The sequence below is a fragment of the Geotrypetes seraphini genome, chromosome 15 (assembly GCF_902459505.1).
Source record: "Geotrypetes seraphini chromosome 15, aGeoSer1.1, whole genome shotgun sequence".
NCBI classification, from domain to species: domain Eukaryota; kingdom Metazoa; phylum Chordata; class Amphibia; order Gymnophiona; family Dermophiidae; genus Geotrypetes; species Geotrypetes seraphini.
The window spans coordinates 57,153,898-57,173,903 of record NC_047098.1 but is presented as its reverse complement, the minus strand read 5'-3'; the positions used below and the strand labels follow the sequence as shown (position 1 = coordinate 57,173,903).

Genomic DNA, 20,006 nt, shown 5'->3' with positions numbered 1-20,006 from the left:
TGAAAACCAATCAGTGTTGCCAAATTCAGTTCTCACTGCAGCTTCTTGATTTTCATAGAGGTTCTTTATCATGATCCAAACAATCAAAAGCTTTGCTATAATCAATGAAGCAAAATACACAAGCTTTTAATATTCTCCAATATATAACTAACATCAGCAATAATATCGCCAGTTTCTTGATCTTTTCTATTTTGCTGGCATGTGGAATTAATGTAATTGTTCATAGTTGTTAGTCTTTGGCATCACCTTTATGTTTAGGTATAAATAATGATCTTCTCCATAGTATTTAAAGGCAAGGAAATAACATCATAACGAAGGTTAGACTTACCCACGCACTTTTGTTCTTGGTGGTCAATTCTGGATGAGAAAATTGGACATTATGGAAGCAAGACAAAGAAGATTGATTCATTTGAACTTTGGTGTTAGAGAAGGATTTTATTCGTGCAGTGGACTGCCAGAAGAACTAATCAGTTTTGGGAGAGATCGAACAGACTGTCGCTTGAAGCCCACATGATGAAGTTATGACTCTTATTTTGGTCACACCGTTAGGGAGATTTTGGTCACACCGTTAAAAGGGAGAGATCATTGGAGAAAGACATCATGTTTGGGAAGATTGAAGGAAACAAGTGAAGAGGGTGTTCTGCAACTAGATGGCTGGATACATTGAAGACAATTATAGGGATGAGTTCCAGAGCTTAACTGGCTGCTTTGCTTTATTTTGGTGCTGTATAATTTTTAGACATCTGAATTATGTGGACTAGTTAGCAGGGATATGATTATTGAGAACTTCTATACCACTACTAATGACTGGAGAATCAATCCAGAGCGGTCTACCTGAGCCTCTGCAAAAGTGCTATAATACACAAGCTTCTGTAAAGGTGTTATGATGCATTAGCTTCTGTAAAGATGTTGCCATAAGGAGTTGAGGTGTTACAATACATGGGCTCTATACTGAAATACACAGCTCTGGTAGAGGTGTTAGTTATTAATACTGGCATGGTTAAATCCTACAAAGCCAATAGGCCATTTAGCATTTGCTAAGCTTTAGAAAAAGGGCCCATTACTTTGGTATGCAAACTGTGTACGTAGGTAAAATCTGCTTCTATTGGATGGCAGCGTTCCATTTGCAAGATGTCTCTAAATACTATCTGAACAATTAATCACCAGCTTTTCTGCATTATTTATGTTCTCTGATTAATAATCTTCTTGTTGCTTTCCCTTTCTCCTATACAGGTGTAAATTCTTCAGTCTGACAGAGACTCCAGAGGACTACACCATCATTGTGGATGAAGAGGGATTTCTAGGTAAGGCACTATCAATTTGACATTCTCCACAATCCTGACAAAGCCATCAGGTAACTAACAAATGTTCAAAAGTACTGACAAAAACAAAAGGAAAACCCCAGGAGTCCCACAGGCCACAAACGTAAAACAAACAGTGGGAAGCACCAGGCAGGTGAGCAAAAAGTTCCCATCAAACAGCTCTTTATTATAAAAATTTCCAATTTAGGACCCAACACAGGCTGTGTTTCGGCAGAAACATTTTCCTCAGAAGTCCATATAGCCCGGTGGTTACTCTCAGTGTTGGAAATGAGAGCTATATATAAAAACTGAGGACCTTAAAAGATACCTATGCCACAGTTAGCAATGAATTACATAGGTACGTTGGAGTGTGTGGCACAGTGGTTAGAGCTACAGCCTTAGTACCCTGAGGTTGTGGGTTCAAATCCCATGCTGCTCCTTGTGACACTGGGCAAGTCACTTAATTCCCCATTGCCCCAGGTACATTAGGTAGAGCAGGAGTGCCCAAAAGGTCAATCGCAATTGACCAGTAGATCGCAAAGGCAGCGTGAGTCGATTGCGGATCCCATCCCGGGCTGTGTGATACTTGCGTTGCCTTCTGTTCTACCTGCTTCCCGAACCTGTAAAGATGACGCTGAAGCGCCGGGCCGACCAACGTTCCTCACTCTGTCAATTCTGACGTCTGAGAGGAAGTTCCAGGCCAGCCATTTGCTGGTTGGCTGGCCCGGAACTTCCTCTCTGATGTTAGAATTGACGTCGGGTGGGGAAGGTTGGTCAGCCCAGCGCTTCAGTGTCCTCTTTACGCCGGCGGCCTGTTCCCTAATGGTGGTGGCAGCCTGTTCCCCAGAATGTAAGCAGGTAAGGCTAGACTCGGGGCTCTGACCTGGGGGCCGCCGCAGGCTCGGACTGCTGGACACGATGGACCACTGGTCTGACCCATCAGCAGTAATTCTTTTGTTCATTTTTGTTAGGACATGCTTGTTGTTTGCCATCAGTTTTAAAACTTGCATGAGCTTCCTTCCCTCTTACAAAACCAGCATTTAATGAAGTTCTGACTAGAAATCCTCTGAACATGTTATGCACGGGTCAAAAGTGAGTCATATATACACTGCATTGCACAGAATACCTTAATTAGCTCATTATCTTATACTTTAATACAACCTAACACCCACGCACAATTCCTCTCTGCCCCGCTCGGCACAAACCACCTGCGTTCAACCCACGGCAACCCCATGGCTAAGCCTGTGGTTGCTTTCTGCATCAGCCTTTGTATATGTGGAAGTTTCTGCACCTTTTTCTGGTAGGGCTAATATAGAAAAGGTTTCCTTTCAGTACTTGGACTAGAGAAAGTCAACAGCTACAGGGACTTTTTTTGGGCTGAGGAATGTACCCTGGTCACTTTAATTACTTGTGCAAATTCTGAATACTGCCTTAACTCTGTTTGTCTGAACAGAGATGCCAAGGAAAGCTAAATATAATTTTCTTTCTTCCATTTGTAAATCACACTTTGATTTTATACCTTAGATACATTGCTTATAAATTTCATGCTCTGACCTTTAATCCTACTGTTTTGGTGTGCCACTTTTGTGTTCTGTGTGGTTTGTTACCAAAGGCAATGGAAGATGAAAATTAGGGTTACCATATGACTCCAGAAAAAGGAGGACAGATTGAGACAATGGAAGTACAATAGATGTCATCAGCAACACGGCACACGGAAGGCCACGAAGCAGCCTGTTTAGAGTGCTGCCGATTCTGCTCTGTGGAGGGAGGTATGTAGGTTTTGCAGTTGGTGGGGTTTGGATGGGAGAGAGAGATGGAAGGATGGGATGGTCAGTGAGGGTTTGGCTGCGCGATGAGGGGGGCTGCTCAAGGGTTTTGCTGCAGCTGCACAGAAGGGAGGGATAGAAGCTGGGCAAGAGTTCTGCTGAGGGAGGGAGGGGTAGAAAGATGCTGTGCACAGTGCAAGAGTTCTGCTGCACAGGGGGGGTGGGAGGGAGGAAGGGACAGAAATATGCTGCAGAGGGAAGGCACAAGGGGATGGGTGAGAGGGGAGGAAAGATACTGCACATGTGGGGGAGAGAAAAGAAAGAGGAAGAATTGGGATGGAGGAGAGGAAGGGAGAGATGATCATTGTACATGAAAAAAATAAGACCTAGTGCATTTGTTGGGCCCAAAATTAATGACACTGTCTTATTTTCGGGGAAACACAATATCTTACTGTGTGCTAATTCTGGAGAACTGAAGTGTAAGGGGAAAGCCATGAACAAAAATCTCAATAGGTTGGGGAGGCAGGGAAAAATGAGGAGCAGCGCTGAATGGATAGTGAAGAAGAGAAGAAAGATTATGCACTTTGGGGAGCCCTGCCTACCTGCTTGCTTGCCTCGGGGTGGGGGGCCCTGCCTGTCACTAGGCCTGTTTGCCCTGTACCCTGTTCCTGTTTACCACTAGACCACCAGAAGGGGGACAGAGTGCAGAACCTGGCAGGGAGAATTTGGTTCAAAATGGTTTATTCTTGTTTTTCTCCTCTAAATCTAGGTCAGGTGCATCTTATGGAGCGAAAAATGCGGTATTTTTATTTTTTTAAGCAGTAGTTATCCTAACTTAAGCAACAGAGCAATCCTTTTTATCTTTGTGGACATTTTTATCTTTGAACTTGGATTTTCAGCTCTGACAGAAATTTAAATTGAAAAAAAGAGAACAACTGCAGATGGTGTATTATGAAATGCGTGTTTGCTTGTCGACTATTGAGCTGTGTTTTGAGATAATTTGTACTCAAAAACAGGCACATCTGTCACATTAATTAGCAATTCTATTTTACCTACTTCCCTCCCCCCTTTGCAAAACTGTAGCGCGGTTTTTAGCGGTGGTCAGGGCCGTAACATCTCCAATGCTCATAAAATTCCTATGAGCATTGGCGCTGTTACCGCTCCTTTATTTAGCATGCAACGCTCCAAGTACGCCACACGTAGCTGACCCAGAAGTCTTCCCCCAACGTCACAGTTGATGTCGAAGGGAAGACTTAGCGTCAGCGAGCAGGGCCCGCTGTCCTGCAAAGAAGCATGTGATGACTGGGGATTGGCAAGTGTGACCTCTAGCCCCACCCCCTTCATAAACACTTGCTTGCTGCACTCCCTTATTCTTTGCTTCGTTGGACTTAGTCCATTGTGGATCAGGCTGACACACTTGAGAGGTGCATGTGCACCGTGCATGGCAGCAGTTGGAGGGAGACATCACTACTGGGATGAAGACTTTTGCAGAGGCCGACAAATGTAAGTAAAATCCTCTGGTTTTCAAATTCAAACAGCCCAACACCGAGAGGGAGAATTTCTCATACTGCTTGGGGCTGAGACTCTTCCTCTCTCAGCCCCTGCAGCATGAGATTCTCCCTCTGCTTGGGGCTGAATCTCATGCTCTAAAATAGAGAAATAAGAAATCAAGTAGAAGTAAACCAATAAATAAAAACACAAGGAAGCAGGTAAATAAATGGGTTGGGGTAGGGTGGTGTTGGGAGGGGGCAGGGCCATGGACGGGTGGGGCTAGGGGGTCCCAGTGTATTTGTGTGCCACGGGGAATGGAAGAGAATTTTTGGTCAAAGGGAGGGAGTAAAGTACAGATGATAGGGAAGAGAAAGATGAGAGGGAGAAACTCTATGTAACAAATACATATCTCCTAAACATATCTCTATTCTTCTATCTTTCTCCTTCTTTGGCCTCTGAGGGATTTTCTTTTTTTCTCTCCCTACCACCCTTGTTTCATATGCTTCTCCTTCAGTTCCCTTTTCTTTGTCCCTCTTCCTATTTTTCCCCTTATGGTTATATTAGATATATGTAATACTCGGATTGGTGTACATTTGATATTCACTTTGATTTGTTATTTCTTTATCCGAATTGTACATTTTGTACTCAAATTTCTGTTTTGTAATTGAATTTCTGTTTTGTAATTGAATAAAACTTTTCAATAAAATTTCATGTTTAAAAAAAAAAAGAGAGGGGGCAAAATGTTGTAGTAGAAAGGGAACAGTGGGACAGATTGAAAGAGATGCAAGAGGGAAGAATGTTGGACATAGTGGTGAAGGGAATAGAAGGAGAGATGTGGCATGGTGCTGGAGAGGGGTGATAGGAGGAGAAATGTTGGGCATGGGGCAGGGGTGAAAGATGAGAAAGGGATAAATGCTGGACCATGGTAGGAGGAACCAATGGACAGCAACAGAAGAATTTGCAGAAGACTGGAAAGGAGGGGAAAAAGAAGCTGGGGCTAACTTGATGGAAAAATAAGTCTCCAGACAACAAATATAAAAACGGAATTTATTGACTAAAATATGTTAGCTTTGGGAAATGTATACAGCAGATGGCTTTGTATTGTGTTCAAAAGAAAAGGAAATGCATTTCTGGTTTTATTTCTCCAGTGCTGAAGTACTTGCTGACCCTTGCTATGGCTGGTGGGGATCCCCAAGCACCGCCAGCAGAGGACCTCCTCTAGAATCGGCCAGAACTCCCCTCCACCAAGCGCAGCAGTCACTGGCAGAATCCATGAGCCACCGAGGTGCCAGCATCTGACTCAGGGACGCTACTTTTGCCTGCCAGTCGTGGCAAAAGGGATCCCCGGCTAACTGCAGAAAAAGTCCTCAGCTGACAGCTTGGAGGTCCTCATCAGCTGAGTATTTATATTTTATGTGTACATTAGAGGCTCTGGTAGAAACCCGTTTACAAAGTATGTATTCTTTCCAATTAATATTTCTAAAGTAATAGTGCCTTTGCTTATTTGTAAATGGGGCTCTACCAGAGCCTTTAATTCAGTAGCATAATTAAATGAAATAACTACTTCTGACAGGCAGGGATGGATTTAATTCTAACGGGGACGGGCAGGGACAGGTTTGACTCCTAACGGGGATGGGTTTGATTCTACCAGGGACGGGCTTGATTTCTGTCTCCGCAACTCTCTACTTGGAGAGGGTGAATAATCTCTCTTTCTCTACTTAGTCAATTTCCTTCAAAATCTTGAATATGGTATGGTATGACTACTCCTGAATCCTACATATAGTCTGAAAAGGACATTACTGTTCAAAAGCTTAATGAACCCCTGATACAGTCAGGGTGTAGCCAAAACTTGGTCACATTGGGTCTTTGGAATTGGGCAGGTTATGAATAATTTGGAAAACATTTTTACCCCACCACCCCCCTCCCAGTTTTACAATACTTTTATTTTCATACCTTTTAATCTAGTTTGGTATTATAAGATTTACTTGCATTCCACAGCTGTATTCTCCTTCCGTTGGTCTCAACTACTTTCACTTAAGTCTCCCATAGAGGAAATCTCCTCCCACCCCTTAAGTACTTGCAAGATTCCAAGGCCCGAGTGTGAATAGGTTTCTTGTTGTGCCCTGATCTGTCTGTTCATATAGAAACACATAGTAGATGATTCCTGGTAAAGACCCAAATGGTCTATCCAGTCTGCCCAAACTTACCCTCTCTTGTACTGATTTAATTTAAATTTTCCTTCTTAGCTATTTCTGGGCCAGAACCCAAAGCTCTGCCAGGTACTGTGCTTAGGTTCCATCTACTGAAGTCTGTCAGCCCATCTACACCATCCCAGCTGTTTAAGCCCATCCTCTACCAAACAGTCATATTAGCACACAGACTGTGCAAGTCTGCCCAGTACTGGCCTTAGTTCTTCAATATATACCATTATTTTCTGGTCCTCAGTGTTCATAATTGTTCCTTTCTACCTTTATTATTTAGCAGAGCAGGTGGCAAAGATGACACAAACCAGCTATACAGCACAAAACAGTGAAGTTGGCCACAGAGGAGATGATAAACTGGAGTCAAGGTTCAGAGGAAGCGGATTTTACTGTGACCCGACACGGCCCATATTTCAGCTAGTTGTCTGCGTCAGAAGTCTGATTGATATTCCAGTAGAACAAAACAGGGCTTCCTAATATCCAAGTCCACAAAGACAGTATTTAAAGCAACAAATTCACAACTTACTGTGGATGGATAGACTGGATGGGCCATTTGGCCTTTATCTACCATCATGTTTCTATGTTACTACATATTGAGCAAGCCAGTGTCGCAGCAAAAACAAACAAAATAAAAAAGCATTATGCTGGAAGCTGGAGAGAACGAGCCAGTGATGATTTTGGAACATAAAACCATTCTGATGCTTTCTATAGTCTTTAACATAACATGCCTTTTAAAAATCAAAATCGCAAAAATGTATTCAATGACAGCATGCCCACAGCACAAAGCCATTCAAGTTGCCTCCAGCTTCTCTTAAGTTACAGCAAGGCATTTGGCCAGATGCAGTGGCTGGTCCATTAGAACCTGCCTTTGCTAGCTGCTGTTACCCATGAAAACAAAGAAAACAAACACACAGATCGATGCAGAAACAGGCTGAAAAGCTTTGGAAGCTTTTATGTAATTAAGCAAAAACACATAGAAGCATCATAGATAACAGCAGAAATAGGCCAGCTATCTTTTATTTTCTATCCACTCTGCCAAGGACATGTAAACTAGGACTCCATATCAAATTTTCATCACCAGCTATCTTTGTATGCCACTCTCCTGGATAGCTGAGTATGCAAGCTTTCCTGTTTGGTTTACACCAAATGCTCCTCCCTTCCTGAACCCACATACAAGGTCCTACAGCAGTGGTTTCCAAACTTGTCCCATCCAGTCAGCTAGTCAGGATATCCACAATGAATATTTGAGAGAGATTTGTATGCATCTCCTCAACTGCATGTAAATCTCTCATGAATATTCATTTTGGATATTGTGAAACCCTGACTGGCTAGGGACTCCTCTCCCCCCCCCCCCCTCCGGATAGGTTTGGGAACCACTGTACTATGGTAAGCTAGTAGCTACCAATACAAGCTTGACCACCTCTAACTGGCCTCCTATGAACCCTTGATTTTACTAGAGGTTATTCTGGTACTGCTAACCTGCTCTGGATCCAGTCAGCACCACAGTAGAGAATAACATGGGAACAATTTTTTTCCCATTCCCGCAAGAACTCAATTTCTCCTATCCCTTCCCTGTGAGTTTTGTTTGCTGTCCCTGTCCCATTCCTGCACAAACCTCGAACACTTATGATTTTAAAGAGTTTAAGGCTTGTGCACATGAGGATATAGCTTGCAGGAATGGGGCAGGGACAGGGAAAAAAACTTCCTGGGATGGGGAAAAATTTTACCCCTTGTCATTATCTAAAGTAGGGGTGTCCAACCTTTTGGCTTCTCTGGGCTGCATTGGCCGAAAAAAATGTTTCTGGGGGCCGCACAAATGTGCAACGCTGCAGCAAGATGGAGGAGGGAGCCGGCAAGACGGTAAACACCAGGGGGCAGCAGAGGAAAACACTGCATTGCCCTCGACCGGGGCCGCACAAAATACTTCATTGGGCCGCATGTGGCCCTCAGGCCACAGGTTGGACACCCCTGATCTAAAGTATCAAACTATCACTCAGAAGCCCCAGCCTCGTGAGTGTCTACATTTTTGTTAGGACTTCTCGTTATTAGGTATGTTCATTTATTATCATTTCTTCTGTAAAATATCAGGAAATAAAACCCCAGTTTGCATCAACTCTAGATAGTATGATCATATCACTCCTCATCTCAAAGAAGTGCCCTGGCTACCAGGGTCGCATGTTATTACATTTAAAGTGCTCTTGTTAGTATTCAACATCATGATATCTTCTTTCTCAGGGGACCCTCTGCCACTAGAGGGCATGCGCTCAAACTCAGAGGCGGGGAAATTTCATAGCGACATCAGGAAGTATTTCTTCACAGAAAGAGTGGTTGACTGTTGGAATGAGCTTCCAGCGCAGGTGATCGAGGCCAGCAGCGTGCTGGACTTTAAGAATAAATGGGATACCTATGTGGGATCCCTACGAGGGTCGAACTGGAATATCGGTCGCTAGGTATAGACTTAAGAGGATGGGTCAGTAGGGTGGGCAGACTTGATGGGCTATAGCCCTTTTCTGCCGTCATCTTCTATGTAAGGTGTTGGCATCTGGAGAGCCACCTTACTACTTTTGATGTCTGATCTCCTATAGCCCATCTCGATCTCTTAGACCAGCCCACCAAAATCGGTGAGCAGTCCCTAGCAATCACAAAGTTATGCATTCTCTTTTGCAGTCCAGGGCCCACAATTATGGAACTCCCTTCCACTTTACCTACACTTGCAAACATTTTCAGATAAATTCAAAACTGAATTAAATACCTTTTGTTAAAGGATACTTTTTACTAATCCTTTTTTATTCCTCAGCAGTGAAGGGACTGGATGACAGTGCAACGCACCCTGATGTTACCCCTCCCCTCTTTTTTTTTTTTTTTTTAAATCGGTGTTGTTATTCGCCCCTTTTTTTTTCACAATAGTCTGTCTTAAGTTTTCTTCACCTCTTAAACCGTTTTCTATCGTGTGTCCCGGATGACGGGACATTCCAAAAATGACAGACAGTGGATAAACAGTCTGTATGGACTAATAAAGAGCCAGGAACACAAAATATTTGAATTTACAGACATGACTTATTTACATTATGTTTACAATAGCCGTAAATGATGACGGTGAATAATACAAAACTTTGCTAAAATAATTACGATTGGAGCCAGCGTAACGTAAAATTTATTACGATAGGAAAAGGTTAACTTTCATGTGTTTAGGTTGTAAGCCACCCTGAAGGTTTGCTGTAGGATGGAATAAACTTGAGTGTACACATATGTATATAATAATCAGAAAAGAGCACACTTTAATGATATTGGTCCCATAATAAAAAAACCTGAACAAAATAAAATTCTCCTAAATGACACAGACAATGATATGAAACAAAAATGTTCGACTGAAACCCCTAGTTATTTGATTTGATTTGATTTCTTATATACCGCTATACTGTGGTATAGCGTTTATCACTGTACTTTGTTTATTCGATTTTCTATACCGTTCTCCCAAAGGAGTTCAGAGCAATTTACATGAATTTTGTTCAGGTACTCAAGCATTTTCTCTGTTTGCTCCAGTGGGCTCACAATCTATCTGATATACCTGGGGCAATGGGTGAATTAAGTGACTTGCCCAGGGTCGCAAGGAGCAGTTTGGGTTTGAACCTACGAACTTAGGGTGCTGAGGCCGTAGCTTTAACCACTGCACCACTCTAGAAATCAAAATGTAGTAAAAGAGAGCCAAGTAAAGGCAATCAAGCCATTGTGACATCACTGATGAGGTTGGCTCTTAGGCATTGGTGGAATGAGGCATTATGACATCACAATACCAGCTCTGGTTATCAGAGGCTGAAGCTTTTCACACATTGTGCCCAGGTCAAAGGCCAGTGCTCTAAATGAGTCCAGCCTCACCTGCGTATGTTACAGTTTAGCAGGAACTTGTCCAACTTTGTCTTGAATCCCTGGAGGGTGTTTTCCCCTATAACAGACTCAGTGATAGGCTGTATAGTATTAAAGTACGTAGATGGGAAGAACATTACATTACATTACATTAGAGACTTCTATTCCGCCTATACCTTGCAGTTCTATGCGGATTACAATTGAAGATGGCTGGACATTTCCAGGAAGTTACAAATTTTAAGGAAAGATACATAGAGATGCTAGAATAAGAGATAGGGTTAGATACATAGTGGAGGCTGAGGGTGAATTTAAGGAGGTGGAGGCTAAGAGGGTGAAGGCAAAATAAGGAAAAAAATCAGTTTTAATATTTGAAAGGAAAATAGATTTAGCTCACACCTTTTGAGTAGTAATGCAAGATGAGTTTTATATTCAGAAGCAATAAATATTTCCTACCCCTAGAGGGTTTAGAGTTTTCATCTGAGGTAATAGTAGATTAAGGGGATAAGTTATCAAGTGGGCTGCTCTTACATCTGGCTACTTTACCACGAGCCAAGTTATTTTAGCACAATGGGACTATGTTCTAAAATAAACCAACTTGACAGTAGCGCATGTTGATCATTTCATTTATTTCCATTTATAATCCACCTTTATCCAAAGCGGAGCACAAAACAACATACATAATCATAAAATCAAAGAATATAGAACAACCATCCACAAATTAGTCACTTAATACAAACAAATGCAATACTGACAACATAAAGGGAGAAGGGAGCACATGTGCGGTAGGGAGGACTGAGGAAGGAGCGGGGGGGGGGGGGGCGCCTCCCCCCTCCACCCCCAGCACTTCTCACCCTCGCTTACACCACTGATTGGCAATCATCTTAAAGAATTTCTTTGACCAAAATAAGTTTCTGCATTTTCAAAGAGCAATTGAGATTTTTTTTTTCACGGACATAAGATTTTGTTTTCCCTTTTATATCGCTTAGGGCTCAAAACCTTAAGAGAATTTCTTCAGTTGAGATCCTCAGGCAATTCACTAGGAATGGTCTTATTAAGCACTCCAGTCAGTTGTATAGGTATATATTTTTTTATCTAACCAACAGTGAATGTTTGTTTTAGGTTAGGAAAAGATTGTTTTTAAATCTACTTTCTTCTATCCATGTGTAAAGGAGATGACAATAATTGGTTAGCTATTAAATAGTATCTGGGCTAATTTATGACTTATTTTCTTTATTGCCTTTTATTGGTTTTCCTCAATTTGGCTTCTCCCTCTGTTGTTGTTAATCTGTTTTGCTCTTCTTTTTTTATTATTATTATTATTTGTGAACCATTCTATTTCTTGACTATTACACAGATGAGGGTTAATTTCTCATATCACTAACTTTTTGAAGGTTTCAAATAAATATTACATTAAAAAAAGATGGTCCACACTACTAGAAACATAGCTGAAAATCTTTCTCCAGTATGCTGTACAAATATGACTACATAGTCAACGGTAGGATGCATTGCCTGGAAGTCCATGTGTATTCAATAGGCAGTCAGAATAAAGGCCGTTCTTGTTGTTCGCACATTTCCGATGCATAATTTTGAGTAGCCGCGGTTGCATCCATTGTGATCAATATTCCCCATTCGCACCACTGTGTTTGCATATTCACCGACCTGCTCTTAACCTCCCCCCCCCCCTGAAAAACTGCTTTTTTTCATTTTCACTTTGCTGTCTGGTCAGCGTTTGCTTCCAGATGTGGCCCCCGACTGGCCAGAGAGTGAATTACAAGCATTTACAGGCTCTTAAGTGCTGCCCCATGCAGGAACCTAACCTTATTTTCCCAATAGGATTCACTATTCACTTTCTGTGGTTTTGAGGTGCAACGTATACTGCTGGAACCTAACTTCTGTTTTCTGAAGACTCAGTATTTTGTCATTTGCAAGTTCGTGGTTCGTAAATAATGAGAATGGACTGTACTAGCAAGAGCTTGTTCCTGTAACTGGGAGTCAGAATTTTGTGTGTTGGGGGAGGGGAAATAGCTTTTATACTACAGAGCTATCCATATGCTACTTTCCTACCCAATGCACTTAGCACACAGCCTTACTGATAAGAGTAAACATACAAGTCAACAGTTCTTCCAAATCATTTATCCAGTTTGGACAGTGTGTTAATATAAGGTGAGACTACTTATCACTTCGTACTCTGTGTACTGTTAGATATGGTTCATGCTAGCCAACAAAAAAAAGAAATTTAAAGAAACAATGTATTTTTCCAAGATAGCAACATGCATGCATCACAAAAAAATTAACCTAAAATCTGCTTCCTGCAGAATTCAGCTGCTCTTTAGGGAGGTAAAGCACCTCAGCCAGAGAGCACAGCACAAGAGAAAAAGGAGTTAAGGTGCTCTTAGCAGGCTCTTCACCAGGGTTGGCTTCTCAGTAGATATAAAAATAATAATTTATTCTTATATACCGCCAAACCATCAGTTCAAGGCGGTTTACAACAAGAAGAGGCTAGACAAACAGTGCATCAAATATTTATCAGAAAATACAAATTACAATTGTCATATTTCTCAAATAAGTTTATAAGAATTTTTCAAAATAGATAAAGATTGAGCTTTGGGAATAAGAGCATTCCAACATGAATTAATTATACTAGCCTGAAATGCAAAAGTTTTTCCCAAGAATCTCTTGCTGCAACATGCTTTTACTGATGGGAACATTAAACCAACAAGTTCTTTGTGTATTCTTGTTTGAATTATAAAATTCAAAGTGGGAAGGACACCGATCTCAGTGGCCGCCTTAGAAGCAACCGCTGATTGTGTGTCAATCATGCGTCGGCATCCTTTAAGAATCATGTGGTTTTTTTTTGGGGGGGGGGGAGTTTCTAACAGACGCCTTAAGTGTAGGCCAGCATTTTACAGGCCCACATCTAAGGTGTCTGTCTCGCGCCTATAGAGACACATAAGGACGCTTACTGATGCCCATGCTGACTTTGAGCGTCCATAGGCATTCCTATGCGTCGTCGTAGGCACGAGACAGATGCCTCCAGTCAAGGGGCTCCTGGAATGTTAAGTCCATCCTGCACCTAACCCCAGATTATGTGACACGGGCTTTTTTTTATTAAAGTGTGGGAAAATATGGGCTTAGTATGTTCTAATGCAGGATTTTACCATGAGCTAAGTCAGGATTTAATAGAGCACTTTGGGGGAATTTTTTAAAATATAGGCGGGTCATTTCATAAATAATGCACACTAATTTTTTTAATTTACATGTTTTATTTATTTATTTTTTCAAGTATTTCTTTACAATCCTTCAATATAGTCTCCCTGCTTTGCCATGACTGAGTCCCAACGTCTGGGAAGCTTCATTATTCCATCCAAGACACTGTTTTTGTTCAGTTGCCGAATGGCTCGGGTACCAGCAGAAGAAAGCTCTTCCAGAGATGCAAAACGATGTCCACACATAGGTGGTTTCTACTTTGGAAAAAGGTCAGTCTGGTGGACTCGTATCTGGACTGTAGGGAACATGAGGTAACACCTCCCAGCCGTATTCGCATAGTTTTTCAATGAGTAGTGGAGAGCTCCATCTTCCCCACGACCAAAAAAATTTCAACAAGCTTATGATTATGAAGGCATCATCTTCACAGCAAAGTTCCATGTGGAAGAAGTGTCACAGCAGTGTATTATCGTAATTTTTTTTTTGCAAAAAAAAAAAAATGCAGAAAAATGCACAAAACCTAACCTCAATTGCTCTTAGCCGGGCCACTCATTCTTCACAACAGCGCTCGCCTGCACATAAGCAATGGAAGTAAAACCCGAATTCTCGATCCGTCCTCCTTTTTCTGGAGTCATATGGTAACCCTATTTTCAGGGTTACCATATGACTCCAGAAAACTTTTGAAGAAGCACCTGATTCCTAGGCTAGGCCCATGTCAAATAAGAGGAAGAGAGAGAGAGGGAAGGATCATTCAGTTTCTAGTTATTAATATAGTGACAAACTGTGTGGTTTTTATCATAAAACAGATTGGTCTGAGAAATGAAGAGCTTTCATATATCAATTTCCTTATTAGCTAAAACTCAGACATCGGTCATGAGTAGGGTTTAACCATATTTGTAAAAGTAAAAAAGGGCACTTTGTCCCAGCCCCGTCCTTTTCTGCACCAGCCCCACCCCCACAAAACTTCATCTCTCTTTCCCTGAGTTCAGGGCTGCATCTGGAGGGCCCCGAGAATGTGCTGATGTGACTTAATGACATGTCTGTGACGTCATTGCGTTGCATCTGTGAATGCATGGAGGCCCTCCAGCCGCAGCTGGTAGAGCTGGGGCCTTCCAAAGCATGGACAAACTGCCAGGTTTTCCTAAATCCATCCAAACACCTGGACAGTCCAGGTAAATCTAGACATCTGGTACCCTAGCCATGTATTGAAGGACAGAACTTGATTATAGATGCTAGTGTAGCACTTTCCAATCTTCTTGTGCCTGTAACATTATGACCACATAAATAGATGGATCAGAAACTGGTTGGAGGGTAGAAAACAAAGGGTAGGAGTGAAGGGCCACTATTCCGACTGGAGGAGGGTCACGAGTGGTGTCCCGCAGGGCTCGGTGCTCGGGCCGCTACTATTTAATATCTTCATAAATGATCTAGAAACAGGGACGAAGTGCGAGATAATAAAATTTGCGGACGACACTAAACTATTTAATGGAGCTCGGACTACAGAGGAATGCGAAGAATTGCAAAGGGACTTGAACAAACTAGAAGATTGGGCGACGAGATGGCAGATGTAGTTCAACGTTGAGAAATGTAAGGTATTACATTTGGGGAGCAGAAACTCGAGGTACAACTATACAATGGGAGGGATATTATTGAATAAGAGTACACAGGAAAGGGACTTGGGGGTATTGGTGGACATGACAATGACGCCGACGGCACAGTGTGTAGCGGCCGCTAAGAGAGCGAATAGAATGCTTGGTAAAATCAAAAAGGGTATTACAGCCAGAACGAAAGAGGTTATCCTGCCGTTGTATCGGGCAATGGTGCGCCCGCATTTGGAGTACTGCGTCCAATATTGGTCGCCGTACCTTAAGAAGGATATGGCGTTAGTCGAGAGGGTTCAGAGGAGAGCAACGCATCTGATAAAAGGTATGGAAAACCTTTCATACGCTGAGAGATTGGAGAAACTGGGTCTCTCTTCCCTGGAGAAGAGGAGACTTAGAGGGGATATGATAAGAGACTTATAAGATCATGAAGGGCATAGAGAGAGTAGAGAGGGACAGATTCTTCAAACTTTCTAATAATAAAAGAACAAGAGGGCACTCGGAAAAGTTGATAGGAGACAGATTCAAAACAAATACTAGGAAGTTCTTTTTTACCCAACGTGTGGTGGACACCTGGAATGCGCTTCCAGAGGACGTAATAGGGCAGAGTACGGTACTGGGGTTCAAGAAAGGATTAGACAAATTCCTACTGGAAAAGAGGATAGAGGGGTATAGATAGAAGATTACTGCACAGGTCCTGGACCTGCTACGCCACCGCGTGAGCGGACTGCTGGGCACGATGGACCTCGGGTCTGACCCAGCAGAGGCATTTCTTATGTTCTTATGTTAAATAAAATTGTGTAATCCCCCCCCCACCCCCCACCGCCTCTTCAGAGGTGCAGAATAATGTATCTACGGAGAGCACACCTAGGTCATGACTCCAAAAAGCTTTGTGGCCTCATTTGGGGTCCTAACGCACAGTTTGGGAAGCTATGAGTTAGTGATTTAAAGCTTCTCAAACTTTTCCTGGAGGTGTACCTGGTCATTTGGGTTTTCAGAATTACCACAATGAATTTGCATACAAAGGATCTCCAATATATGTGTATGCCAGTATATGTCATGCATATTCATTGTTGAAACACAACTGACCGTGTATGCTTTCAGAAAAGAGATAAACAGCATTTGATCTACTGGTAGTATACAATTGTCCTATCTGGTTGGAAGTGATTAATTAAATCTCTTAACGTCTTTATTAATAGAGCTGTAGTAACTCATAGAAAATTTAAAGGCAAGCAGATGTGCCAGGCCTTATTTCCTGTCAAGGAGATTGCTGTCTGATGGGTAGAAAGGACAGGGATGCTGGCAGTTTCTTGTAGACTTGCATAGGAGTAAAGGATCTTCAAGAGAGGAGAAAGGTTCAGATGCTTTGGCTGTATAAAAAAAAAGCTTTCCTCATCCCCAGAGAATGAAAGGTTGTAAGTGTAATTGTTGTTCTGCTTGATTGGGATGTATTGGTATCAGCCGCCTCCTCCTACGATGTTTTCTGGTTGTCGCAAAACTCTTGTTCAGAGTCTGTCTGCCTGGATGCTGGCATAGAAGTTGGCTTGTGGTGTTCATGCTGATACAACTAGGTCTTTGAGCTGAATCCAGGAAATTGGGAGGAGGTTTAGAGGTCAGCCATCTCTTTGTTGAGCATTCTGGACAGACTCCAAGCGCTGCATCCAGAAATGACTGACTGGGATTTCAGAGGATACCAAAGCCACAAGAACACATACACATAATAAATACACTAAGCTTGTAATGCAGGGAGTTCAATTTACTGTGTATGACTTAATTCCTGAAATTCTTTGCGTGACTGACTAGTTTTCCTCTAGAGACTGACATTTCTATTAACTCAGATCATTAGTGAGTACTAGCAGAGTACTGACTGCCCTAGGTTTACATTAATTTTTTCAGAATGTGGAGTCTTAGAACATAGAAACATGATGGCAGATAAAAGGCCAAATGGCCCATCCAGTCTGGTCGGGCTTAAGTGTCTGTACACGCTCTAAATAGAGGCCTGCAAAATGCTGGCTTACATTTAAGGCGTCTGTCCGGGAGTGCAGACCCAATTCTGAATAGGACACCGCTGCGTGATTCTTTCGATTAGCAGCCGCTTCTTGGGCGGCCGCCGATACCGGCATCCTATACAGAATCAGGCTCTTAGTCCCCTTCTTTCATGGGGAGTAAATATCTGTGAACTTTCCATGCCCTTTTCCTGCTCAAGACACACCCAGAGCATGCTTTTATTCCTGCATTTGAAAGGTACATATCCCAATGTTGTAAAATGGGGACTTAAAGCATTACATATCAGATGTGAATAGGGCTTGTAAAATGAAGGCTTATATATGCTGGAGGTAACTCTTCCCACGGCTCTTTATGCTGTCGACTCCATCCAAGGTGGTTTTCACTGAATTGGTCTTCATGTTCTGCTGATGTGGTTAATTATCTAATGAAACAAATGTGTGCAAGTGAACTGTTAATACCAGTGCATTTGATTCTTTGGGTACTCAGGACATTAATGTTTCTAAATACTATTAGAACGAAGGGCAGAAAACAGCCTTTGCAGTATAATTCTCGCACCATTAATTTAAAGACATTTTCCACTCAATTTATCTCTGGCATTTCTAAAGCCAAGAGAGAGAGAGATAATTTATTGTGTATGTATATATATATATATATATATATATATATATATATATATATATATATATATACACACACACATACATACATACATACACATACATATGGCTTCATATCACACAGGAATGCAAGATTTTGAGCTGGGGCAACTCCTCTTATTTATTTAATTTTTTTTCTATCCTGTTTTCCCCAAAGAGCTCAGAACGTATTACAGGTTAACATACATAATATATAGACAACAGTTTATAATTTGCTAGACTTCCTATACAATCTTTATTGCCTGCTTTATATATATACACAGAGTACCTGGAACTCTACTCAGGTACTGTAGCTAAGACAGAACCTGGGAGGATCCTTGCTCTGGATAGTTCCTGGAGCCTTTTCCCTCAGGTGCACTCTGCTCCGTGGTATTTAACCACCTCTCAGCCTGAGCCCCAACCCTCAGATTCAGCCTCTGACATGGCAGGTTAGCGCCACCTGCCAAAAGATAGCTAAACTGCATCCTTGGTAAGGGAGTGTTTTTAGGGTCTCCTATCACTAAATAAATCACTCACTCCCTCACAGGAGGCATTTCTCTAAAGGGCACCAAGTTCTTGAAGCTTCACCATAGAGTCCTGCATCTTTTCCAGCCTTGGCTGCAGGGCTTAATTAAATTTTGGCTCCTCCTCCTAAGGACACCGTCCCTGAATACTTCCCATGATGATCAGTTTGTTCCTGCAGCCTTGCTGCTGGGTTTGTTTCTTCTGTTCATGATGTATTTTCAATTTCTAGTCTCTTAATTTCTTCTGTAATGCGGGTATTGTCCAAGTGCTGCGGATTCACTCTGTGGGAGTGATCCTTCGGTGGAAGATTGCAGACATTTACTTAAATATTGTCTGCTTCTTGGGGGTGCCCTGTTAGCTGAAACTGCAGTAAGCCCCCTAGACAGCCTGAAGATTGGATCTGGTCTCCATCTCATTCCAGGTTCGTCCACTAAGGGGTAGAGCGCAGGCTGCTGCAGTTCCGTGGAAGTACGCTGGGATTGGAACCAGACCATGCATCTTCCCTAATTTCCCTGAGGGACGCTTTCTGCCTTCCTTCCGGAATGGCAGAAGATAACTTTGGACCAGTGAGTCCTCGAGATGCTCAGGGAGGGCCATCGACTGCAGTTTTTCAGTCCTCCGCCGGACTTCTTCCTGTCTTCTTCTGCAGGAAACCCAGACAGAGCCACTGTGCACAGGTTGCTGGGTCTGGTGGCCATAGAGCCCATTCCAAGCGGAGACTTGGGCTCTGGGAGATACTCAATATACTTTATCGTGCCAAAGAGACTCTGAAGATTGCAGGCCTATTCTGGATCTGAAGGCAGTGAACACCTTCCTACAGGTTCTGTGTTTCCGGATGGAAACAGTTGTGGCAGCAGTGGTGCCGGAGGAGTTTTTGGCTTCCTTGGCTCTCAAGGAAGCGTACTTCCACATCCCAATTTTTCCAGACCTCAGGAGGTTCCTGAGATTTCATGTTCCTGGGAAGCACTTCCAGTTCATGGCACTGCCCTTCGGGCCAGATACTTCAAAGTCATGGTGGTAGTAGCTGCCCATCTGTACTCCCTGGGGGTGCTGGTTCATCCGTACCTCAACGACTGGCTGATCAGAGCTCCCTCATTGGAGGAAGGCCGCATTTACTGGAAAGTCTCGGCTGGGTGATCAATCTCAAGAAGAGTCATCTCAAGCCAATGCAGGACTTGGAGTATCTGGGAGTCCGGCAGGAACTAGGAAGCTTAAACTTCAAAGTGCCATTCGAGACATCTTAGCTGTTTCAGCCACAATGGCCTTGCAGTATCTTCAGGTCTTGGGTCTCATGGTGGCAACCATCGATGTGATTCTGTGGGCAAGAGCTTGCCTCCGTCCTCTCCATTTGTCCCTTCTGACTCGGTGGAATCCTCAGCGGGATGCACTGGGAGTGAAGTTGCCTTGGTTG

At 42.7% G+C, this 20,006-nt stretch overlaps 1 protein-coding gene across 2 annotated transcripts in view; it reads left to right on the top strand.

Moving 5' to 3' along the window:
* The window catches only part of CASTOR2 (cytosolic arginine sensor for mTORC1 subunit 2), a 138,640-nt gene that overhangs the window by 55,781 nt on the left and 62,853 nt on the right, over positions 1-20,006 (top strand). For both annotated transcript variants that reach the window (XM_033922575.1, XM_033922577.1), the window contains exon 2: positions 1,234-1,304. In XM_033922575.1, the coding sequence (XP_033778466.1) occupies positions 1,234-1,304 (71 nt within the window). The remainder of the gene's footprint in view (positions 1-1,233; positions 1,305-20,006) is intronic.